The 25,924-nt window shown below is 43.6% G+C and overlaps 1 protein-coding gene across 12 annotated transcripts in view; it reads left to right on the top strand.

Annotated features, from left to right (window-relative positions):
- The window catches only part of LOC147030249 (histone deacetylase 4-like), a 168,574-nt gene that overhangs the window by 38,118 nt on the left and 104,532 nt on the right, over window positions 1-25,924 (top strand). For 2 of the 12 annotated variants that reach the window (XR_015056279.1, XR_015056278.1), the window contains exon 4: window positions 18,422-18,702. The exons of 4 other annotated variants lie outside the window; for them this stretch is intronic. Coding sequence is in view for 5 of the 8 variants with exons in the window: in XM_085874115.1 (XP_085730241.1) it covers window positions 18,632-18,702 (71 nt within the window). In the remaining 3 variants the exon portion in view is untranslated. Of the gene's footprint in view, window positions 1-18,421; window positions 18,703-25,924 lie in introns of those variants that run through there. 6 more of the 12 variants (XR_015056277.1, XM_085874115.1, XM_085874111.1 and 3 more) reach the window with 6 other exon arrangements.

The following is a 25,924-nucleotide window of genomic DNA, read 5'->3' as shown; positions in this document are numbered from 1 at the left end:
TAGCTGGCCCACATGTCGTGCACTCACTCTCACGTCCTTCATTCCAACAAACCTGTACACAAGGCCTGTGATGTGCAAGTCCTCTATTCATGACTATGGTTCCGACAAGCTGGATTACCCTTGCCTTCCTCCCACAATCCCCACCCTCTGCCCCTGACCCATGGCCCACATTTGGTCCCCAGTGGCTATTAACTGCCTCTCCATTTGAAACCCCACCTGCATGATCAATTTCCTGATGACAAAAAACTTGTTAAAGGGACCTAGACATGGCTGAAGGAACAATCTGAAAACTTGTGTTTTATTGGCAGAGACAGGTTGAAGGACAAATTAAGTGCATTGAAGTTGGACACATTTTTTTTGAAAAATTTCAATAAATACAAAATAGTTGCATCATGGAGAATTGGGAGTTGTTCGCACCTTTTGAACACCCCTCATGCAGTGGTCTGCAAATGTATTCATCCCCAACCCCTTCCAAAGCTTTCACATTTTGATGCCACCTGAGCTTATTTCATGATGTTTTCAAATCAAACTTGATATCTCTAATCTTCACAAACTACTCCAAAGTGGTATGCTAAAAAATAGAGTCAAAATGTGAATGTTAGATTAACAGAGAAAATCAGATGATTCTCAGTTGCATAAGTATTAAAACCCTTTGCCTAATTAACCTTAAATCACTTCAAGAGCCAATGATTTGTTTGAAAAGTTACAAAATAAGTGTAATAGGTTTAAGGTGAAACTCATTTGGTCAACCAACAAGGCAAACATGAAGAGGAAAGAGCTTTCCAAAGGTGTCAGACATAGTGATGGAAAAGCATAGTTCAGGAGAGGGTTATAAGAAGATTTCAGTCACTCATTGTGTCTTTGAGTATGGTGAAATCCATCACGAAGAAGTGGAATACGTATCGTACCACCCAGAGTCTACCCAGATTAGGTCGCCCATCCAAACTCAGCAGTCGGGCAAGCAGGAACCTGGTTCGGGATGTCACTGTAAATCCAACAATGACTTTGAAGGATCTGCAAGGCTCTATGTCCGAGATTGGGGTCAGTGTTCATCAATCAACAATGTCCCGTTCCCCTCACAAAGCTGGCCTTTATAGACAGATGGCAAGAAAGAAGCCATTCCTGAAAAATACGCATCTAAAAGCTTGTATGGAGTTTGTGAGAAAGCATTTTGATGAAACTGCAGGCATGTGGAGAAAAGTTTTGGGGTCAGATGAAATAAAAATTTAACTTTTTGGTCTCAATTCAAAGCATTACGTCTGGCACAAGCGTAACACTGCACATCACCCAGTCAACGCCATCCCTACTGTCAAGCATGGTGGTGGCAGCAGCATGGTATGGGGCTGCTTTTCATCAGTAGGGACTGGCAAGCTTTTCAGGATAGAAGGGGCAATGCATGGTGCAAAGTACAGGAGATTCTTCGATGAAAACCTGCCTGAGTCGGCCATGAATCTAAAACTGGGTCGGAGATTCACATTCCAGCAGGACCATGATCTGAAGCTAAAGCCACACTGGAATGGCTGAATAATAAGAAAATAAATGTTCTTAAGTGGCCCAGTCAAAGTCCTGACTTTAACCCAATTGAACATTTATGGCAAGACTTGAAGATTGCAGTCCATCGACGATTCCCATCAAACTTGGCAGAACGAGAGCAATTTTCACATGAATGGGTAAAGATTTCACCATCTGACTTTGAAAAGCTAGTAGAGATCTACCCAAAAATACTCGTAGCAGTCATTTCTGCAAAAGGTGCTTCCACCAAGTACCGATCTAAGGTGCTGAATACTTTTGCAGCCACTGAATTTTGATTTGTACATGTGTTTTGCAGGTATTTCAGACATGAAACCTCCTTCAAATATAAGTGATTAGTTAGTTTGATCTCTTCAGTTTTGAATAAAAAAAGTTTATTTGGAAAATTGTTTCTACATAACTCGTAATTCATCTAAATATGGCATTATTGGTAGGGTTAATACTTTTGCAGGCCACTGTAAGTAAATCTAGTACATTCAGTGATAAACTAAAGTATGAATGTAAAACCTGCTTTAGTAGGGAGAACAATACAACAAAGAAGAGAGAATACATGACATGCATGCTTGTAGCAGTTTAAATAACAAAGAAGCTTCGTTTGTCTACAAATTGCATAAAAAATTATCATTGCAAAAACACAAAAAAAACTAAAAAGTATCTCAAAATGCGAAGGCCATCCATGTCCGCTTTGTACTCAAACTAAACTTGAGAAAAACAACAGTTAGGGTTAGTACTGTTACGGTGACGGGTATCGAGACACCAGCTTGTCACTCAGGGGGATTAATCCCCGGTTGTCCTCGGTAGAGCCGGACCTGGGGCCACCGCTCACAATTAACCTTGTGGGTTGTTTTAGAACCACGAACGCCACCCAGTCAACCACGAGTTCCAGTGTCCGCCGTTTAATTACTCCGTTTAACTAGAGGTCACGTGGTTACCTGAGCGGGGAGCACGCCCTCGGCAAAGCACCAATGTTATCTCGATTAGATTTTAATTAGGGCGGCCGAGCGTTTTAACCGCTGGTGCATGCTGACGATTTTTTGGACAAATCTGTGGTGATTACCTCCCAGTCTATCTCAGTTCGGACAATGCTAGACCAATAGAAGGAAAGGACAAAGACGGACAGGTTGGAAATTGACAAATAATTTATTAATAATAAAATAAATAAATAAAAAGAACTTTTTATTTGCTGAGGTAAATAAAGAATGAATTTCAAAGCAAAATCAATCAAAATGCCAGGAAAGAGACAAAGAGCAGATGCTTGTCGGGGGTTGACTTACTTACAGCTAAATGCAGACAAGGGTACCCAGCAGATCATTAGGGGTGGGGGGGGATCGTCTCGCTCACCAGAAAGTCGTCCGTGAAGCGAAAACGTCCTGAAAATGCGTGCGTGCGTGTCACGTCCGTCGCCAGCACCCAGCTTTGCCGTGCACCCTCTCGCCTTAAACGCCAGTCGACGTCTGGAGGGCACCGAGATCGTCCGTCGTGGGGTTAGATTCTGGTGTTGTTGGTGATTGACCCATTTCTCACTTGTTGGCAGCGCTGCTCTCACCCTCACCCACACCCACACGCTCGCTTTCTGAAGCACTGGAAGGGTGAATTGTCTCTGGCCCTGGTCAGACACCCGCTTCTTGGTTGCTTCTCTCGCCCTTTGCTTTTTCCTCTCAACTTTCGCTTTTCCTCTCCTCATGCTTTTCTCTTCAGAACGCCTTTTCCCCCTACTTTCTCTCACTTTTTCTCCTCGGACTTTTTCTCTTCAGCTCTTTTTCACTTTAGACTTTTTCTCCTCAGGGAACGTCTCTCTCCTCAGAACCTCCCTCTTTCGCTTTTTTCCTCACTTTTTTATATCTCACAACATCTCTTCTCACAGAACGTACCTCACGCTTTCTCTCGCTCGTTTTTACATCCCTGGGCCGTCTCCACGGGGTGCCGTCCACCCCAAGCTCACCCCGCCCCACTGTGGCACGGTTACCATGACGACCCGTGCGCTCTCAAGAAAGGCGGGCGTCAGAGCTCGTAAAAGAATGTTGCTGAGGAAAAATGAGGGCGGGCTTCAGAGCTCGTGAAAGAAATGTGTGTGAACGTGTCTGTCGTAAAGAAAAAATCTTCCCATAAGAGAGAGGATCTATCATTTACCCTTCTCAACATATCACATTTAAGATCCCATTAGACATGGGGATGGGGCTAATCTGAACATGCATTTAAGGAAATAACTGTCTGAGGACCTGGATGTGTGGATGCATTCATCAGACCGGATTCTGAAATCCGTAACAGTACATTTTATTAGTTTGTGTTCTCCACAATCTCATAATAAAAGTTTGTTGAAGATTTGATGACAAAAGTTCATATCAATTGGTAAAAATGTTGCAGCCTGAACATAAACACTGAATCTCAATAGTGAACAAGGATTTCGATTAAAACATTTATGGCTGGTGAACCACTTCCCTGATGATGTCATCCTTACAATCTCCTATTCCCCATTGGGCGTAGAATGAGATGTGCCAAGTTTCAAATTTTTCCGATCAGCAGTTTTAGAGGTATAATGGTGAATTTTTTTTTTTGTGTTTAATCCAAGATGGCTGCCACACCACGTGATCTATGATATCACGATTATAATTAAAATATTTTCCATTGGGGGGGGGGATCGCTCTTACCTGACAATTTTGTCAATCGGACAAGTGGTTGCTGAGAAAAATGAATGTTAAAAAATAAAATGCCAAAAAGGGGTCGACCAATAATTATGATAATGAAAATTATTTTAACAAAATTATTAATTTGTCTTCTCCATCCTCATAGTAAACCTTTGAAAATTTGACAAAAGCTCAAATGGTTAAAAAGAAAAAAGTTACCTCCCGGACGGACAGACAGACAGAAATTATTGCAAAACCCATCTTCTGCTGCGTGAGGACAGGCTAAAATGGTCCTCAACAACCATACATAGTGGCATTCTGTGAGACCGTCCACCATGAGTCTGCAATTTGGTGGTTCGATTTTGACCCTTACTGGGAAATATCAGACTTTAAAAACTCTCGCTGTTTCCTTGCTTGATGCTCAGCACTTAGAGGATAGAACACAAACAAACGACCATACTTTGCCTCCCCCCCCCCCCAATGGGGAGGGGGAGATTTCTCAAATTCCCTCACTGACTGGAGAGAAAAGTGACATCATGGAGATGGTGTTGCCACTGCACATTACCCAGAGTGCCCAGAAGTTGCATCACTTTCCCCAAGGTCACTGGCTATGTTTGGTGAATGTGTCTGTCTATATGTTTGTGTGACTGCTCCTTCATGAGCCATAGACCCTGTAAAATTGAAAATGTAATCATGAAACAATCAGACCTCACTCAATCTTTCGTGCATCTTTCCATTGTGTTTGGAGGGATCACCCAAAAAATGGTTTGAAATGTTTTTCACGTCGATCGCCTATTTTTTTCCCCATCGTGCATGGGATTTGTTTTTCCATTTCAACTCTTCATTTGTGTATGTGACTGGACGAGGCGATTTGAGGAATGGAGACTATCACTGCGCATGTTCTTCCCCATTCTTCCTAATTCACCATGTTGTTTATGCAGCATTTGTCAAACCTCACAGACTTCTTCTTGAATTAGATTGGAATCTTCTGGATGTGAAATAAGTTGTTAAATCATATGGTTTAAACTGAGGAATGTTCATTACCTCCACCACCGAAGGTGATTGAGGTTGTGTTTTCACCTTTGTCTGTTTGTCTGTGTTCAGGATATCTCAAAAAGTTGTGGACTGATCCGGATGAAATTTTGTTGACACGTTTGGTGTGTGACGAGGACGAACTGATTTTATTTTGGTGAAGATTGGGATCCGGATCTGGCTACTCAAATTTTTTAAGTGATTCTTCACCATTGAGAGATCGGGCTAAATTAATATATAGCACGATATCTCAAAAAGTTGTTGGCAGATTCAGATGAAACATGGTAGAAATGTTCGGTGTGTTGACAAGGAAGAATTGTATCAATTTTGGTGAAGATCTGGAGCTGATAATTAATTCAAGTGATTCTTCACCATTGAGAGATAGTGCTAAAGCGATATATAGCACGATATCTCAAAAGGTTTAGGACGGATTCGGATGAAAGTTAGTGGACAGCTTGGGTGTGTGACAAGGGAGAATCGAATTGATTTTGGTGAATATCCGGATCTCGGAATTTTTTTAATTTTATAAGTGATTTTCTACCATTGTGAGATGGGGCTATCAACGATATGTGGCATGATATTTCAAAAAGTTGTGAACAAGTTATGACAAAACTTTGGTGGATGAGTTGCGTAGGTGACAAGAACAAGCCGATTAGATTTTGGTGAAAGGCTGGATCTGAATCCGGACCATCATTGGTACAGAAAACGCAAACTGTTCTGCCTGGCGGAGGAATGCGCTCTTCCGAGTGCCATTTTCGTATAATGTTAATTTTTTTTTTTCAATCATCATGCATTTCGATACCTCTGAGCTGAACCATACTATTTACATAGCATTGGTACTGCTGAATTTTTTTTTTTGGCAACGGTTAGGATGGGTGATTTGTCAGGACAAGAATTAGTAATTTCTTCAGGGTGCCAGCGATAACTCGTCTATTCTTCATGAAGGACACAATGAGATCCTTCATGTCCACCAACTAATGCTGGCAGACGAGCCAGTCAGTTTAACCTCCATCCGATTGACAGCACAGATATTGATGAATCACTTTGCCAGTCCATTTGATGTCAGGTGCTTGCATTGATGAATTGCTCTGCCTGTGAAACACTAGGATAACAGTTAAAAGCTGGATCGAGATTCAAACCCAGAATATACAACTGGTAGGTGAGTTCACACATACCTCTCGGCTATCAGGTCAGGTCAGGTATGGGAGCATGCACCAGAGAAGCGCATCGCTGCGCCCACTTTCCACTGGTACTCCAGGGGCATCTGTTTGGCCATCCCCCAAGCAGATGCCTGGCCCAGCCCCATCTCTTTGAGATGCCGATCAACCTGCTACAACCACGAGGCACGTTGCTGGCCTAATGACCTCCTCTCATGAGGCTCCCTCTCTGAGAGAATCTAGTGAGCAGGATGAGCATTAGCATCAGGAAAATGAGCCACATGTCCATATAGCCGCAGCTTACGCTCATGGATGATCCAGGAAACAAATCTCATCTGCACTTTCCGCTTGGGGGAAGTGATACAGGATGATCCCGGAACAAATCCCTGAAGTAGACTCTCTCAGCAACCGCTCGTTGGACACAAAGTCCGACCAGTGATAGCCAAGGATTCTCCAAAGAGACCTGCTACCGAAGGAGTCAAGTCTCCATCTCAGATCCCTGGTCAAAGTCCAAGTCTCACATCCGTAGAGCAAGACTGGAAGCACCAAGGAACTGAAGACTCAGACTTTTATCCTCCTGCACAGATACTGATAGCGCCACACCCCATGACCCCCCAGCACGACACTCCATGGTCCAGTGAATTCACGACTCGCCTGGCCCATCCCAGATGTCTGTTGACCTCTGGCTCAGAGCCAGCAAAGACATGAATATCAATGACAAGGGAAGTGAATCTCTCCGTGACCTCAACATCCTCACCACAAACAGGTACAGATAAGACAGCAGCATCCAAGATGTCACTGAAGGCCTGGATCTTAGTTTTGACCCAGGAAACCCATAATCCCAGTGGCTCCGACTCCTCATTCAGCACCTTGAGGGCCCCCTAAAGGATATTCAGAGTCTCCGCAAAGATGACTGCATCATCTGCAAAATTGAGGTCAAGGATCTTGACACTCCCAAACGATGCACCACATCTTGATCTCTCTGACATCTGCCTCAGTGTGGGGGCACTGAAAAGCACTGAAATGTGTGGGGGCCAGTACACACCCTAACGAACTCCAGTAACAACTGGAAATAAGTCAGAGATAGAACCACCACATCTCGCAGCACTCTAAGTACCAGAGTATAGTTCAGACATCGGATTGATAAGTTTTGGTGGCACCGCACGAAGGCCGAGAATCCTTCAGGGGGAATCCTGATTCACTGAATCAAACACTTTGCAGAGATCAACATCGGCTGCAAGCAGTCCCTGCCAAAACTCTTGTCTGCGTTGGGTGAGCACCCGTAGAGCAAGGATACTGTCAATTGTTGACCTCTTTGCTGTAAAGGCTGACTGCTCTGGGCGCTGTTCCTCAAGCAGATGGTGGCGAACCCTATCAATATTTATCCGAGCAAAGACCTTGCCCAGCACTGAGAGCAGCGTCACCCCTCAGTAGTAGTTGCAGTCATGGGAATCACCCTTCCCTTTCCAGAGAGGGACAACAAGGCTCTTCCAGTCAGTTGGGATGATGTCTGTGTCTGTGTGCCAGGAAGAGCAAAGAACAGCATGCAACGACACGAGTCCAGCATTTCCACCAGTCTTGAGATTCAGCATGGATGTCATAGATCCCAGGAGCTTTACCGCGTTTCAACCTGTTCACCGTAGCCGGTGTTTCCACAAAAAAGGTGGGTCAGCAATAGGAAAGCAACACCCCTGACATCCATCTCAACAGCTGGTGGATCAGCCTGGTACAGCCGCTCAAAGTAACTGGCCCGGCGGGCCTTCACTTCAGTCTCCTCTGTCAAGAGCCTACCACCTTACACTCCAAATGCAGTACATTGAGGGATGGATTTGGAGGAATGTAATGCACAAATTCCCCTGTAAGCAAGATGAGAATCACTTGACCACAGGTGATGCTCTACCCCCTCACAGGTTCCTTGCACGTAGGCCACGTTCTCCATCCTCAGCGCACGCACACTTTTACGCCTCAACTCCCTGAACAGCTCAGCTCTGCCATTAACCCTTGCCCTGTGAATCATCAATGGTATCCAGTGTCCCTTGAGAGACAAAATTCTTTTTCGCTTTACCATGAGTTCCAAGACATCTTCCGGCAACATCAAGGACGGTGGTCTTGCAGGCACTCCACAACTCTTCAGGATTCCCCAAAGCTTCCAGACCCCCCTCCCCAAATCCCCACTCAGCCTGTTTGGAAACTCCTCAGCTACTCTCTCATCCTTGAGCTTGCCAACATCCAGCCTAGCTTGGGTTGGTACCATTCTCCCAGATTTAAGCTGCAACTTCAGAGTTGCGACAGCAAGCCTGTGGTCAGTATTGAGGAATTGAGCACTCCAGTAGACCCTGCAGTTCTGGATCATACTTCAGTGACCATCAACAAGCACATGATCGATCTCCTTTGCTGCACCACCAGAATTGGAATACCAAGTCCAGCGATGAGCCTGTGTTTGCTGAAACCATGAACCAGCCACCCTCGGTCCACAAGTTCTTGCAAAGTTAAGAAACTTGGTGCTATTCTAGTTCACAGTTCCAGACCCATTGGGACCAACATGCGTCTCATAACCATCTCTATCAGTGCCAGCCAATGCATTGAAATCCCTCAAGACTAGAAGTGTATCTCGCCTGGGGCACTAATCAACTCCAAACTCAAGCGCGGCATATCATGTATCCTTCGCGGTTAGATCACTCGCCTCAGTCGGAGCATATCCAGAGACCAGTGAAACGACACCCAAGGAGTGACAAATCCTTAGTCTCAGAATATGCTTGTTGACCGGTGTTACCTCTTATCATGGGAGTCAGATTATTGGGCACAGCTACAGCAATTCCTTGGGCATGGTAACCATCAGAGCGACCAGACCAATAGTAGGTGTAACCACATGATCTTGCCACTATTTGGTGTCCGAACCTCAGAGCCCTGCAATACCGATGTTGATACGCTGGAGTTCAGATGATAATAGAGACAGGTGATCATCCTCTCTTTGGGATAGGACATTCCAGGCACCCACCCAAAGGGACTGCCTCAGGTTAAACCAAGGAGACGCCATCTGGTGGACAACACCTCAGCACCACTCCACTACACACCACCACAATCTGACCCAGGAAGTTTACCCCTAGCTTTTCCTCCTATTGTCAAATAATGGGGGTCCCGAAGGCTTTGCTCCAATCCCATCATCCGGTGAGCTGCCCTGAGAAGGCTATCCTGCCAGCCATATTTATATATGTCATCATATTTTCTGCCAGATATATATATATATATATATATATATATATATATATATATATATATATATATATATATGTATAAAGATCCACCCACATCTCTCTTCTATGAATGGAGGGAAGAGCCAATCAGCTCTCCCCTAATTGAGTACACCCAGGCGGCTAGGATTATATAATTGATTGACCCCTCCCACACTCCTCCAGATGAATAAGCCAGGTAAAGCAACCCAAGAAGACTTACACAAGGTAAGTGCTATGCTGTTTCGATCCCTTCCCAGAGTTCCTCAACAACTATAAAGACGTTCACACATAGTACACCTCCTCAGCTATCGGATTGGTTTCATCACTTATTGGTGAATCATCAGCGATGGCATCGACAGCAATGCATACCAATGAGGCTGCCAAGCATGTATTACGTGCAAACGACAAAAGCAGTCAATATATAAATTAAGTAAGCCCCACCCACATCTCTACCTGTGAATGGAGGGAATAGCCAATCGGCTCTCACCGAATTGACTACACACAGGTGGCTCGGATTATATAAATGATTGTAACCTCCCACACTCCGAGCCGGATAAGCTGCATAAAGCAACCCAAGAAGACTTACACAAGGTAAGGGCTACTCTGTTTCGAACCCTTCCCAGAGTTCCTCAACAACTATATAAACGTTCATGGTATGCATTGCTGTCCATGCTATCGCTGATGATTCACCAATAAGCGATGAAACCAGTCTGGAAGCTGAGGGGTGTGCAGCATTGGGATTCTCATGTACGTACGAGGTGTGAACGTCTTTATAGTTGTTGAGGAACTCTTGTAAGGGATCGAAACAGCATAGCACTTACCTTGTGTGAGGGTTCTTGGGTTGTTTTACACAGCTTATTCGGCTGGAGGAGTGTGGGAGGAGTCAATTATGTGTGTGTGCATGTTTATATATATATATATATATATATATATATATATATATATATATATATATATATATATATATATATATATATATATATATATGCCTGGTGTTGGCGCAGTGGTTACGGCAGCGGCTTGGGATCCAAAAGGTCCTGAGTTCAAGCCCTGTTGGGCCACTGAATTAATACACCAGGGGGTTGACTCAGCCTGTCATCCTTCCGAGGTCGGCGAAATGAGTACCAGTGTACTGGGCCGGTGTATACCCCGGTTAAAATAGGTGTACCATATCCCTGTGTCGTAAGAGGCGACCAGGGTTGCGTCAGGAAGGGCATCCGGCGTAAAACATGTGCCAAATCACTATGCGGATCATACGGATGATCCGCTGTGGCGGCCCCTAACGGGAGCAGCCGAAAGAAGAAGATATATATATATATATATATATATATATATATATATATATATATATATATATATATATATATATATATATATATATATATATATATATATATATATATATATATATATATGGTCCAAAAAAGTCGAAAAAATATAATGTTGCTCCACCAGCTTAAAATTATTCTAATATGATCCAATAATGTGCATAAACTTTTTTAGCTTGATCGGAGGTGATTTAGAGGTCGCTCCATATGACGACTTTTAGTTTCATGAGTTGGTTAAATTAGGGTATGGACAGGTACGATTACGGGTACTTCTGGATGTCCGAGGTGGAAATGTAGTGCATTTTCAAACTCTATGGGGTCGATTTACTCGAAGAAATGACTGCACCGACATTGAATTCACTACCATTTCGAAAATATGACCTAAAACAAGATTTATCATTACTGGAGTTGAGTAACTAATCCTACTCATTTCGATATTTTCTAATCTATAATTAATTTGTTGTCTGTCTAAACATTTCTTAGAGTAAATCGACCCCATTGAGTTCGAAAATGCAGTTCATTTTCACCTAGGAAGTTCAGAAGTGTACGGATTCGCATCTCACCATACGCTAATTTAATATAACGAGCTGAAACCCCATCACAGACAGATTCCGTTCATTCAACCACCCTCACCAGCTCACCCACACTCGAGGGACATGGACTGGATAGGTCGTGCTTGCCCCGCCTACTCATCCCCCCTGCCTTCAATTTGCTTACCCCGGCCCCACCCCCACCTCTTCACTCACCACCCCCCGTCTCTTGATTCCCCGCCCCACTTGCCGCTGGCCCCCCCCTGTCCACCCCCCCCCACTCAACCCTGCCTAATTCACCCCAGCCCCCGCCCACTCATCCCCGCCCCATTTCCCCCGTCTCCCGCTTTCAATTTGCTTACCTTTCCCCCCGCCTCTTCACTCCTCACCCTCGTCTCAGCGAAAAGTGTTTATTCTGCTTCAGAGTTGAAAGTTGACTATTACCACTATGTGCGGTGCACTCTTACAGGTACGAAGTTTCTTTCAGTTCAGGTCACAGTACCAAGAAAAACGTGACGCGACCGCCAGGAGGAGCACAAAATTGGTCCTTCAGTATTAATATATAGAAGATACAATGTTTGTTGTTTCATTTTTTGTGTCAAATTCACATTCTGAGGGAGTCACCATCTGCAGAAGACGGTTTTACATTGCAGACGCTATTTTGGAGGAGTGGAATTACATCTCTCAGCGGTAACGTTCTGTCAACGACAGACGTAATGACGTCAGCGAATGACCGATGATGTCATGACGTCCTGACACCTCTCCGCAGTGACGTCACATGTCGCCATGTAAACTAATGTAAAACAAAAAGTGTTTATTCTGCTTCAGAGTTGAAGGTTGACTATTGACACTATGTGTGATGCACTCTTACAGGTATGCAGTTTCTTTCGGCCCAGGTCACAGTACCGAGAAAAACGTGACGTGACCGCGAGGAGCACAAAATTGGTCCTTCAGTATTAATATATATAGATAATAACTAAATAAATAACTAACATATTTTTCGTAAATCATTGAATCTAAACACTGGATGTTGGGCCGGCTAGAAATAAGTTGAGGCGGGAGTGGAGACAGCAATAGAGGCGGAGATGATAGTGGTATTTGGTAAATGAGACGAAATATTCTAATAGTTTGTAATTCCATTGATTGAAAAATTAGGGTATGGTGAGATGCGAATCCGTACACTTCTGAACTTCCTCGGTGAAAATGGACTGCATTTTCGAACTCAGTGGGGTCGATTTACTCTAAGAAATGTTTAGACGGACAACAAATTAATAATTATAGATTAGAAAATATCGAAATGAGTAGGATTAGTTACTCAACTCCAGTAATGATAAATCTTGTTTTAGGTCATATTTTCAAAATGGTTGTGAATTCAATGTCGTGCAGTCATTTCTTAGAGTAAATCGACCCCACAAGAGTTCGAAAATGCACTCCATTTCCACCTCGGACATCCAGAAGTACCCGTAATCGTACCTGACCATACCTAATTTAACCAACTCATGAAACTAAAAGTCGTCATATGGAGCAACCTCAAAATCACCTCCGAACAACTTAAATTTTTTTCTGTGCGTTATTGAATCATAGTGGAATAATTTAAGACTTGTGGAGACAACATCTGAATTTTTTTTTTTTGCTGTTTTTGGACCACCCGAATTATATATATATATATATATATATATATATATATATATATATATATATATATATATATATATATATATATATATATATATATATATATATATGTATATATTGTTATGGTTCCCGGAACCGTATGCATACAACATACAGGTGTCCCACGTCAGTTATTCCATTAGTATATGTGCAGATAGATCCCTTCCTTGTGTGTAGTGGGAAAACACGGGGGTGCGTTACGATGGGCTTTTAGTTAGGATGATAAATAATTTTTTCCCTTTTATTTTATTTCCCTTTTTATTTGAACCATGGTACCTTCATCTCGCTGGCCTCGCACCCTCGCCTCGCTTACCACAGCGTGACGAGCGCCTACCGCGAGACTCATTTTCCGATTAAGAATCCTGACGTTCGCTGTGGCAGTTCCATCTCTGCTTCCACCTTCCCAAACCCAGACACGTGGTGTGGGCGGGTCTTGCCGGCCTCTGGCGAGACCCCGCCCAGGAAGGTGGACCGCATGAAGGCCCGGTCCAATCAGGATGAACGATGACGTCGGCTTCGCCATGGCTCCACCCCCTATCTCTGTGATCTATAAAATGCGAAGCAATCCTCAGAGTATAGTTGTATGCACTACCGGATTTAGGGGTGGCCAGCTGGGGCCATGGCCCCGGGGCCCCCCACATTTTGCCCCCCCTCCCCACAATGTCGATGACATTTTGAAAATCCCTTGAAAATGTGTTTCTAAAGTTTTATTGCCGGTGAATGAAGATTGTAAACTCTTTGTAAGGATATCTTTTCAAAATTGTGCGTCATTGTGAGGGTCCTTTTCAAGCTTTGGCTTTTTCAAGCCGTTTCTTCCACGGTCCACAGAATTGATCCAACATGGTCAAAAATTCTCGAGGCAAGTCTCGGGCATTGGGGGCCCCGCATTCGGATCTTTTTTTGGATCGGTCATCGATGCTTCGGATGGTTGAGCGTGGCCAACTAACTACGGCACTGCCCACCAGAGCCCAGCAAGCACAGACGGAATACAGAGGTCCAGCCAGAGGAGAGGTGAAAAGGTGAAAGTCGACATGGTAAAACTAGGCCAGGCCAGCACAGCACACGGCCGGCAGGGGTAGTATTGTACACATAACACTAAAAACTGCGGCTGGCAGGGAACGCTGTCAGTACCCTGCTTACTGGCGTGCACAGCACAGTCACACGGTGTGACTTTCTATGTTCCAGGTTTGTGAAACATACTTGTTAGAAAGGCTTTGCTGTTTCACCATATGTATGAACGTTTGGTACTCTTGTGCCCATGAATGTTTCATGCAATTTATGAATACCATGTTGGTGTAGTGCAAGCCTGTAATTCTTACTTTCTTGGTGTTTTCCCACCGGATATGGTGAGAGCTTCCGGTTTCTTGTCGGTGGGTGGAAGTGAACCATCGCTATATTGTCTTTGCTCGATGAGCGAGACTTTCGTAATTCGTGCCATTATATTAATAAACATTGTGCAGAAAGGGAACTTCGGTGTCTCATCTCATCCAAGCCGTTTGATCACGGTATTTTCCTGGATCGGCTGTTCATCGTTATCCTCCGTATTAGCAGACTTACCGAAGGTTACCAGAACCTACTTTTCAATACTTGTTGTTCGTGATTCTGGTACGTCCCACGTGCACTCTGACGATACCTCGGTTACTCGGTACCTACCAGCTGCAGAAACCACAATGAGCGGCTTCGGTGACGACAGGCACAAATCCAGGGCTCCACGGAAATATGACAGTGGTGCTCAAAAGCGGAAACGTTCCGAGGAAAAAGATGAAACACACAAGGCCGTCGTCGACAAGACCTGGAAAATCTCAGAGTTTTCACTCCTGCACAAACAGGCAATTCGTCCATGACAGAGGCTGGAACACCAACAGAGACAGAACAAGCGGATTTGGCAATGCAACCCCCGCGTCAAGATTCGCCCAACATCTCGGAAGGTTCCACCGATGAAGAACATGCATCAGATGAAGAAGCGCGAGATATACTGACTGATCGTGGACCTGGCTTTGCCAATGACATTGGATGTTGGCCTCCTGAGCGACCATCATCAGAGATGATCGACTTCTGGTCATCACGAGATTTGGAGCCCCTGCAGAATTCGACTGGTCCCTTTGATTCATCCATACAGTTCGTTGAAGGTAGGAAACGCTGCTGCTCCAAGAATCTTTTTTACCGTAGACTACAAAACGGAGAGTCCGTGAAAAGGTCCTGGCTTTGCTTCTCCACATCAACCGCAAAACTGTACTGCATCACTTGCAAGCTCTTTGGAGGCGCGACTGCCCTGGGCGGGGAAGGATTCAATGATTGGAAGCATACCAGTCGTTCTATCGAGGTGCATGAGCGTTCGCATGTACATTGTGTGAATATCATCCGCTTGTCAGACAGAGCAACATCGGCAGGTCGTGTGGACACTGAACTCGTCAAACAGGAAAGTGAGATTGCGTCCTCTTGGAGGGAGGTGCTGAAACGAAGTGTGAGCGTGATATCATTTCTCGCTGAACGTGGTCTGGCGTTCCGTGGATCGGCTGAAATTGTTGGGTCACGGAGGAATGGTAACTACATTGGTTTAATGGAATTACTTGTGGAATACGATCCATTTTGGCGCAGCACATCCAGAAATGTGCCAACCAAGGTAGTGGCTACACCAACTACTTATCATCTATGACATGTGAAGAGTTGGTCTCCATCATCGGAAAATCTGTTCTGGATAACATCGTCGCTCGTGTGAAAGAGGCAAAATACTTCTCTGTGTCAGTCGATTCTACTCCTGACATAAGCCACATCGACCAGCTCACAGTTATTCTACGATACATCGAGAACGAGGCTCCAGTGGAGCGTTTCATGACCTTTCTGAGCAACACAGGACACACTGCACTCCAGCAAGCTACGACATTACTGGATTTTTTGAAAGCCACTGGATTGGACATCGCTATCTGCCGAGGACAGTCTTACGATAAGGCATCTAATATGAGTTGCCAATACAACGGGATGCAGGGAATGATCCAACAGGAGAACCCTCTCGCAATATTTATGCCATGCGTGACGCACTCACTGAACTTAGTCGGTCAGTCGGCCGTGGGATGCTGTAGACCTGCAGCAGCATTCTTTGAATCCGTGGAACAAGTGTATGTATTTTTTACAGCTTCCACGTCACGCTACGCCAGATTATTTGATGCCCTGAAAGCCAAAGGTCTGCAAGTACCAAAGCCCCTCAGCGACACTCGCTGGTCGGCTCATTCTGATGCAACCCGAGCTCTTCTCGATGGTTACAGCGAAATCATGGATGTCCTCGATGAAATCGCAAACGATGAACAACTGAATAGTGAAACGAGAAACACCGCGAGACACTTCACCAAACGGTGTGCACGCTCGAGATAGGGTTCTATGCTGGTTTCTGGTCTACTGTCCTTGGTAGATTTGATCGTATGAGTAAAACCCTTCAGTCACAAGCTACCGATCTCAACACAGCCGTGCAGCTCCTCAAGTCACTGGCGAGCTTCGTGCAGTCATTACGCGATCAGTTTTATACATTCGTTGTTGACGGAGTGGAGCGCTCAGGTACGGAGGAATTCACTCGCGGATTGCGTAGACGAAAGCGTAATGTCCGCCTCGCTCCCTTGGACTATGGACACACTCCAGAAATCGAACTCGACACCAAGGAGTCCTTTCGCATCAGTGGATATGTTGCAGTGATCGACATACTGCTGTCACAGTTGGAAAAGCGTACAAACGCTTAGGCCTAGGTCGCATTTGCCACGGCGGCCATGGGGTCTCCAAAATCTACGGCCACCAGCAATTATATGGCGGCCGCAGTATTTCCATGGTCACACAATGTAGCAGTCACATATGTTTTTATTTTTCGGGGAGCTGCACGGCGTATTTATAAATTGTGCAGACCAAAAACGTGGGGTTGCCGTACAGTCTTTGATTTGATGTCACACGGTGACCTTAGGGCGTTCCTGCGGCGGCCATATAATTTTCAAGGCAGACGCAAGGTTCCCGCAAAGGCGACCGCAGGGGGGCCCTAAGGCGAACGTGCAGCCAGATAGACGGTAACGAATGGGCTAATCATTTATTTATTTTTTTTACCAGTTTTTTTTTTCGGCTTGTCAAATTGCTACGGCGAACGTAGAAATGAAAAAAGTTATAACTCCCCGTTATAATTCCACGGCGACCTTACGGCCTGTAAAATATAGCCATACGGCGTAGGGCCTCCCTGAGGCCACCTCAGAAACTCTGTGGCCGCCGCACGTTTCTGTCAATTCAGAGGGCATACGGCTGCGGTATCCTCGCCGTAGAGCAAATGTGACTTAGGCCTTACAGCGAGATGAGCGACAGATTTGGATTCCTGTGTGCTCTTGTTCAACTCGAAGTGGAGCAGATTCGAGAGTCATACTCGAAGCTCGTCGAGCTGTATCGGGAAGATCTATCACCTGACCTCACAGAAGAAATGATTCAGTTTCAAGCCATGATGAAGGAGTCAGAGCCAGACTCTCGCCGTACTGAACTCGAGATGTACAGTTTTCTCATCGAGCGAAAACTCACCGATGCTTTCCCAAACGTGGAAGTGCTGTTTCGGATTTACCTCTCACTGATGGTGTCGAACTGCTCCGGGGAGCGCTCGTTTTCGAAACTCAAGCTTATCAAGAACCATCTTCGCTCCACAATGGGGCAGCAGAGACTGGTCAATCTGACCATCATTTCAACCGAATCCGATGTGCTCAATTCCATGCAGGTTGACAGTATCATATCCGAGTTCGCTGCTGCGAAGTCGCGCAGGAAGCTTGTCCATTGATTAAGGCACCGTGTGTATGTTCATTGATGTGGACGACTGCCGTATATTTGTAGTCGCTGGAAGTCGGCTATTAATCACCATTTCGGATTTCTCTTGTCCAGAGGGTTTTTAGAAGTTAGAAGATTTTTAGTCGAAGTTCGTAGTATGATTAATGACAGCGCGTCATTTGTTATTTTCTTATATTGGTCCATCTCTTTCTCTTACTCTTGCAGCAACAGCATTTTTGTGATTTGATTTTAGAATGAGCTCATAGATAAGTCATCAGCTCATAGATAAGTCACCAGCCATATCAATAACAATCCATCCATCTTGTCATATTGTTAGATTTAATTATAATTTGTGAACATGAATGCCAAATCATTCCTGATCAGGATCTGCCAAATCTATAGAGACAAGTTAAGTTGTTGATGAAAAAGCAGTTATAATTTAAGTTGTTGATTAATCTCCAAATTTGGGGGCCCCCCACAATCATTGTGCCCATGGCCCCCCACATGGTAAATCCGGTCCTGGTTGTATGGGATGAAAAGGAGTTCGTTGGAGTGAGAGAAGGATTGGAAGGTTGCAGTTATTGACGGGGTCGTTGTGAAGGTGTTCCGCTGCTTGGCTCTGACCACGTCCCACCTCGACGGCCCGACTGCTGGTCCACGCACACCGGACCTCGACCGGGTCTCTTGTCTGGTCCTGTCGACTGCTCCATTTCTCGACTCGGACTCTGTTCTCTCCACTCAAGCTCCTTGATGGACAAGATCTCCACACGTGCGGCTGTGGACCGAACCGCACGACCTTTTTCAAGTGCCGAAACGCTCAGGTACCAGAAACTGTGACCTCAACTCCCTCCCTTCCTGGCTGCAAAAGGTCCCTTTTTCCTTTCATTGGGTTTATTTTGTCCGAGTGTGTGTCAGAGTGTGTGGCGCCTGTCCGTTAGATAAGCCTGTGTAAGATCTTTGTTGTTGTGATTGTTGTTTTTATTATTCTCACGTCAAGTCTGCACTGTCTGCTTTTATAAGTTGCTTGCATAATTGTCACATCACACCTCTCTCATCTTTTCCCTGCGGAACACACCAATAAACCTTTTTCCTGTGCCACCTGCTTTTCCTCGCCTATTGTAAATAAATAATTGCAGAAATGTTCCCAGCTCGTCTTTGTCTTTTCCTCCATTGGTCCAGCATGGTTCGGATCTGAGTTTAGCCGGGTCTTTATTCCCGATAATCCGTTCCTTCCAGCCGGTACGTCCTTGGCAGTTCCGCTCGGCTGCATCCGATCCAGAAAGGTGGTTGGTAGAGTTGGTAGTTGGTACTCTACCGTAGTCAGTAGAGTGATCCGGTTCGGGCAAGGCGTACCAAGGGCGTGGTTCCCGGAAGTTGAAACCGCGTGGTTAATTAGGTAACTTGATTCTAGACAGGAGGACCCTACGCCACGCGGTTGAGGTATTGGCGTCCACGGTCGGTTAAGCGACCCGCCGCGTCACGGAGTTGTCCGTGAGCGACGGGCTACAATTCCGGGGAGTCTGGTGGGAATCGATGTAAATTCCCCCACCTAGTGGTCGTTCTCGTCACCGGACCCTGGCGCCCAACTATATATATATATATATATATATATATATATATATATATATATATATATATATATATATATATATATATATATATATATATATATATATATATATTACAGTAGACTAGGTGTAAGTCGGCAGCGTGTAACTCGTCACTTCGCCTAAGTCGGCAGCGTCAAAAAGTCCCGAATTTATCTCATGTTAAATCCCTTTGAATAAAGGGTCATCTCTAAGTCGTCACTTCGTCTAAGTTGTCAGATGTTGTCCATTCCCACGTAATGGAAACTCAAGTAAATTACCACTCCTAACTCGTCACACGGAACTGCTGCCTCGTGAGAAGCCCGATTTCATGGAATCGTGATGCTCGCTCATTGGTGTACACCGCCAGTGATAGACTATTTATAACTGCATACACACGTTGATCGCACTGCAGGCAGGACAATGGCGACGAAGCGTAAGCTTACAACTAAAACCTACCAAGAAAAATACGACATTATCCAGTTTTGTGAGGCAAATCCACTGATGAAGAAAACAGACAGAGCTGAGAAGTTGGACATCAAACGGCAGACATTGAACGATATCTTGAAGAATAAGGGCAAGATATTTGGACAAGTGGAGAAGATCGTGAGGCCGGTGGGAAGTGTGAAATGCGTGAAATGTGTGTCCTTTGAAGATGTCGATGACGTGCTCATCATGTGGTTTCGGAAAATGTCGGCTCAGCCAAATATTCGGCCGATACTGTCTTTCGGTGGAGGATTGCCCAGCCAACATCATGGAATACAATGACCGGTTTGAATCCTTTCTCATGCACCAGATGCCCAAGAGTTTGAGGCATTCAAACATAACGGATTACTTTGCGAAGAAGTAAAGGATCGATCGAGCTTAGTGTTGAAGTCTGATCATGGTTTTATCTTGGCTTGTTTTGTACATTACCGCACTCACTTACACATAGGCATTGAGTGGTAATCATCACCACGATGACTGTGTGTCATGTAATTTGTCACCATACCATCACCGATGGTATACGAGTTGTCTTAGAGTTGTTCATTATCTTTACTTTTGATAAACTGATTCATGAATTCCATCTTTGCTTGATCACTTTCCAACTCACCAACTCACCCCCACCTATGCCCCGAGGATTGTGTTTTCCTTTTGGTACAATAGGCGGCTCTCAAACATATGTGTCCAGGCCACGCGCGACTTCATCCTTCACCCCACAGTCATCATGAATGTTCGCATACGCGTAAGTCATCACATTTCTAAGTCGTCACTTTTTTCTCGGTCCCGATGGTGACAACTTACGCCTCGTCTACTGTATATATATATATATATATATATATATATATATATATATATATATATATATATATATATATATATGTATATATGTATATGTATATGTATATGTATATATATATATATATATATATATATATATATTTATATATATGCCTGGTGTTGGCTTAATGGTTTGGGTGGTGGGCTTTGGATCCCAGGGTCCTGAGTTCAAATCCCACCCAGCTGTTGAATTAATACCAGATGGGGTTAACTCGGCCTGTCATCCTTCCGAGGTCGGCAAAATGTGTGCCAGCATGCTGGTATACTGTGTTGGAGTGGTGACCCGTCCAGGATTGTGTCCAATAGCCAAGGAGACTGCTGAAGCAGCACCAACGCTCTGCACAGAGTCTTGTCCAAATCTCCTCGTGTGTGTGTGTGTGTGTGTGTGTGTGTGTATAGATTTTTTTTTATATTTATACAGGCACTCCTCACTTAACGACCGCCCAAACTTACGACCAGCTCTCCGACCAGTCGGTATTGTATGCTGTACAAGAACTTTGGTTGTGGAAGCGGCAGCGCGGCGTCTCAGCGTCAAGCATCTCATCTCGCATCACCCTTTCTCAGTCTCAGTCTCGTTCCCGCAGTCAGTCGGTATTCACTACACTAGCGTTCGCAATCTCCAAGACTACATATTTCATCCATAAAATTGTACTTTATTGTATATCTGCATAATCGGAGTATCAGCGGTGAGGGGGCAAGCGCGGACATAGAAGCAGCGGAAAAATTTGTTTACCAATTTGATGAAATCATCGAGAAAGCCGGCTACCATCCGGAACAGATCTTCAATGTGGATGAAACTGGATGTTTTTGGAAGAAAATGCCCGAAAGGTCCGACATACACAAAGAAGCTAAAACAATGCCTGGTTTCAAGGCTTTCAAGAACAGGGTCACGTTGTTGCTGGGAAGAAATGTCGCTGGGTTCAAGTTAAAGCCTTTCCTCATCTATCGCTCCGAGAACCCACGTGCATTGAAGCAGGTTCGTAAGCACACGCTGCCCGTTTACTATCGTGCAAATAACAAGGCATGGATGAAGTCATCAAGTTGGATTTTCCTTTAGACCTTTTCTTTATTCATAATAAATAAAAACGATGACCTGTATTTACAGTATGCAAACCTAAGTAATATATATATATATATATATATATATATATATATATATATATATATATATATATATATATATATATATATATTAGAGCTGATTTCCTCTATTCTGTTTATTACAGTATACAGTACACTACTGTATAAACATTTAAAAATATATCCTCGCTTATTGACCAATTCGCTTAACGACCAAGTCGTAGAAACGGAACTCGGTCATTCAGTGAGGAATGCCTATATATATATATATATATATATATATATATATATATATATATATATATATATATATATATATATATATATATATATATATACATACAGGGGGCTGCAAAAGTAGGTATACAGTAATGAAAAACAAAACGTGCGCACAAAACATATTTTATTGATTATACAAGCATATCAATAATAACATATATCCCTGTGTCATAAGAGGCGACCAGGGTTGCGTCAGGAAGGGCATCCGGCGTAAAACGTGCCAAATCACTCTGCGGATCATAACGGATGATCCGCTGTGGCGACCTCTAACGGGAGCAGCCGAAAGAAGAAGAAGATCAATAATAACATACCAATAATAAACATATTAATAATAAACATTAATCTAGTGTTAATGAATGAATTCTAGTATTAAATGAATCCTCGCACCACTATTATAATACTGGTATAATCCTTACTGTTTACCTACTTTTGTAGCCCCCTGTATATGTATATATATGTATATATATATATATATATATATGTATGTATATATATATATATGTATATATATATATATATGTATATATATATATGTATATGTATATATATGTATATGTATATATATGTATATATATGTATGTATATATATATATATGTATATATATATATATATATATATATATATATATATATATATATATATATATATATATATATATGTATATATATGTATATATATGTGTATATATATGTGTATATATATGTATATGTATATATATGTGTATATATATGTATATATATATATATGTATATGTATATATATATATATATATATATATATATATATATATATGTATATATATACGTATATATGTATATCTGTATATGTATATGCGTATATATATATATGTGTATATATATATATATGTATGTATATGTACGTATGTATGTATATCTATATATATGAATATATATACATGTATGTATATATATATATATATATATATATATATATATATATATATATATATATATATATATATATATATATATATATATATTGTTACGGCTGTGGAAATTCGCAGAACACCATAAAGGTTCCTTAGTTCAGTTAGATCGATAAGTCTGTGTTCAGTTAGATTTCCCCACCGTTGCTTAATGGGAATTATTCGTGTCACAGGGCTGTGATCCTTTGAGGTAGGTTTTTCTTTTCTATCGTTATTTTGAACCAACCACATCTCCAACCACCTAACCACCTTCGCCGCTACACCAGTTATCAATTCTCTTCTTCTCCACCGACACATTACAACCATCTCTCCGCATTCAATCAATAAACTCGAGCAAAAGGAAGGAACTTGAGGGCGCGCGGATTTTTCCCGCCTAATATTACCGCCTGTTTTCTCCGCACTTGGTGTGGGGGGAGGGCGAGGCAGATCATTCGCCATTGGTCGGTTCCTGGAATGACTCGCTGGGAACGGAGGAACGCCCCTTTTCGGGAAGCTTCTCACAGGAACTGGAAGGGGGGTGGAGCAGAGAACGGGGAGGAGCAAGGGGTTGGACCCCAGGGGATATAAGGGCGTGCAGGACGCCAGGTCTGGCAGTTTGTGTCTTTGGTCGTCGAGCCCTTTTGTTGTCGGAGCTCGTGTGTTCTCGTCGAGCTCGCGGCTCTCGTGGTTTTTTCGTGTTGGCTGCTCGTCAAACTCGCAGCTCGCGTGGTTTTTCTTCTTCGTGGTGGCAGCGGAGCTCGTGTGTTCTCGTCAACTGGCAGCTCGGAGCTAGTGTGGTTTGCTTCGTGCGTGGTTTTCTTTGTGGTGGCTGCTCGTCGAGCTCGCAGCTCGTGTGTTTTTGTTGTCGAGCCTTTTCTGGTCGGGAGATTGCTGCTGCTTCGTGGTGGTTCGAGCTCCGGGTGCCTTCCCTCTGGGTGCCAAGTCGTGAGGGTTGTGTGAGGTGGTCCAGGGTCGCGGCGCACACGAGAGGAGAGTGCCGGAGAGAGCTTGCCGACCATCACACCACGGGGGTGCAGGTAACCAGCGTCGGTATCGTGGGGCCCATTCGGTCAGCCAAGTCCCATGCCATAAAGGCCCACGGGCCCAGTCTGACCCACCTGTCTATGGGGGTGGTCTTTTCCTTTTCTTTTTCTTTCGAATGAATGTTGGTGGCACCGTGTCCATAAGTAAGACCTGTTAAGTGCCTGTGAAATAATAATAATATTCGGTCGTAGTGCTTTCCCTTGCTTGTGTCTTTTTTTCCCCGTTCCGTGATTGCTTTTGTTTCTTTGAATACGTGTACGACTGTATTTCATTGCCTTGCCTGCATCACTGTTTGCGTGCGCTGTGTGAAATAAATGTACTTTGTTCAAATGTACCCCATTCGTTGCGTCCTCTCCCTATTGGAAATGCCATCTTGCATCGCGGAATAAATAGCTGGGTTTTAAAGACCCATTAAATAGAATCGGATCCGGCGAGGTCGGGCGATAATACCCGCTTGGTTATCACTGCAGAACGGAACGGACCACTTAAGCGGTTCGTGTCCCAAGCCGACCTGCGTCGAGGTACGGTCGCCCAGTCGGCTGCCCGCTCAGGTACTTAGGTATATCGAATTCGGCGAGTGACCCTATCTTGCGCGGGTAGACAATTGGCTCGGCCGTGGTGGCGATTATAAACCCACCCGTGACTGGTTTCCGGCGTTGGCTCCGGAAAGTCACGACTGAATTGTCCGTCCGGTGGGCGACGCGGTTGCGATGAGAGAGACGCGGCCGATCGCACGCCGGCGGGCGTGAATTCATAACAATATATATGTATATATATATATATATTTATTTACATACACACATGGTGGTGTGGAGCCGACTGTCTCATTTCAGATTGCTCTCTTGTCCGAAGGGTGGGGTGGGAACTTTTGAGGTTGTGGGGTGCATTTTTCTTCCACGATGCACTGCAACTCGTGTAGGCCACCTTCCTGATGTTATCCACCATAAATAATACAAGGTTTGAACATAAATCTCGCGTGTATCAATTATCACATATCCAAATGTGTCAGTCAGATCTGCACTGACATATATATATATATATATATATATATATATATATATATATATATATATATATATATATATATATATATATATATATATATATATATATATATATATTGTATGTGTGTGTGTGTGCACAATCGCGGTGTGTGCTTACACATTGTGTCAGCCTACGAACTGTTTTTTCCCCCATTGTCTGGGGTCGATCACCTGCATTTGATTTTTCACTTATTATATTTTGATTAATGGATGCTTTCCGATGATCCTGTGATTTTTTTTTATTTTTTTTTTTCCTGGTGTATCAGCTTCAATGTCTGTCGGCACTCAAAATTGCCATGCTTCTCCATGGTCTTGTGGGTCACTCATCTGCATTTTTCTTCATTTGTTTATATTTTCATTTATGGATGTTGTCCAACGATTCTGATATATATATATATATATATATATATATATATATATATATATATATATATATATATATATATATATATATATATATATATATATATATATATATATATATATATATATATTCGATGTCCATCAGCATGAAAATTTTTAGCTTTTTACGTCACATGGAAGGTACCGATCTTTAATATGAGTCAGTGGTTAGAAAGAGCTTTATATATTTTGATGGTAGGTCTATTTTTCACTTTTCCATCAATCTGAGAATGGTGATAACCAGTGAAAATGTCAACACTTTAGTTCCAGCAACTTTATGTTTGTCCTCCCGAGTGCCACGCACACCGGTATTTCAGTAAGGAGGGGACACGACCTGGCAAGGGAATCGGATGTTCAGTTCCC

This window comes from Eptatretus burgeri, chromosome 3 (assembly GCF_056783735.1).
Source record: "Eptatretus burgeri isolate ZD-2024b chromosome 3, Ebu_testis_v1, whole genome shotgun sequence".
Lineage (NCBI taxonomy): Eukaryota > Metazoa > Chordata > Myxini > Myxiniformes > Myxinidae > Eptatretus > Eptatretus burgeri.
The sequence above is the reverse complement of the archived record's forward strand: the minus strand, read 5'-3'. Positions and strand labels throughout refer to the sequence as shown.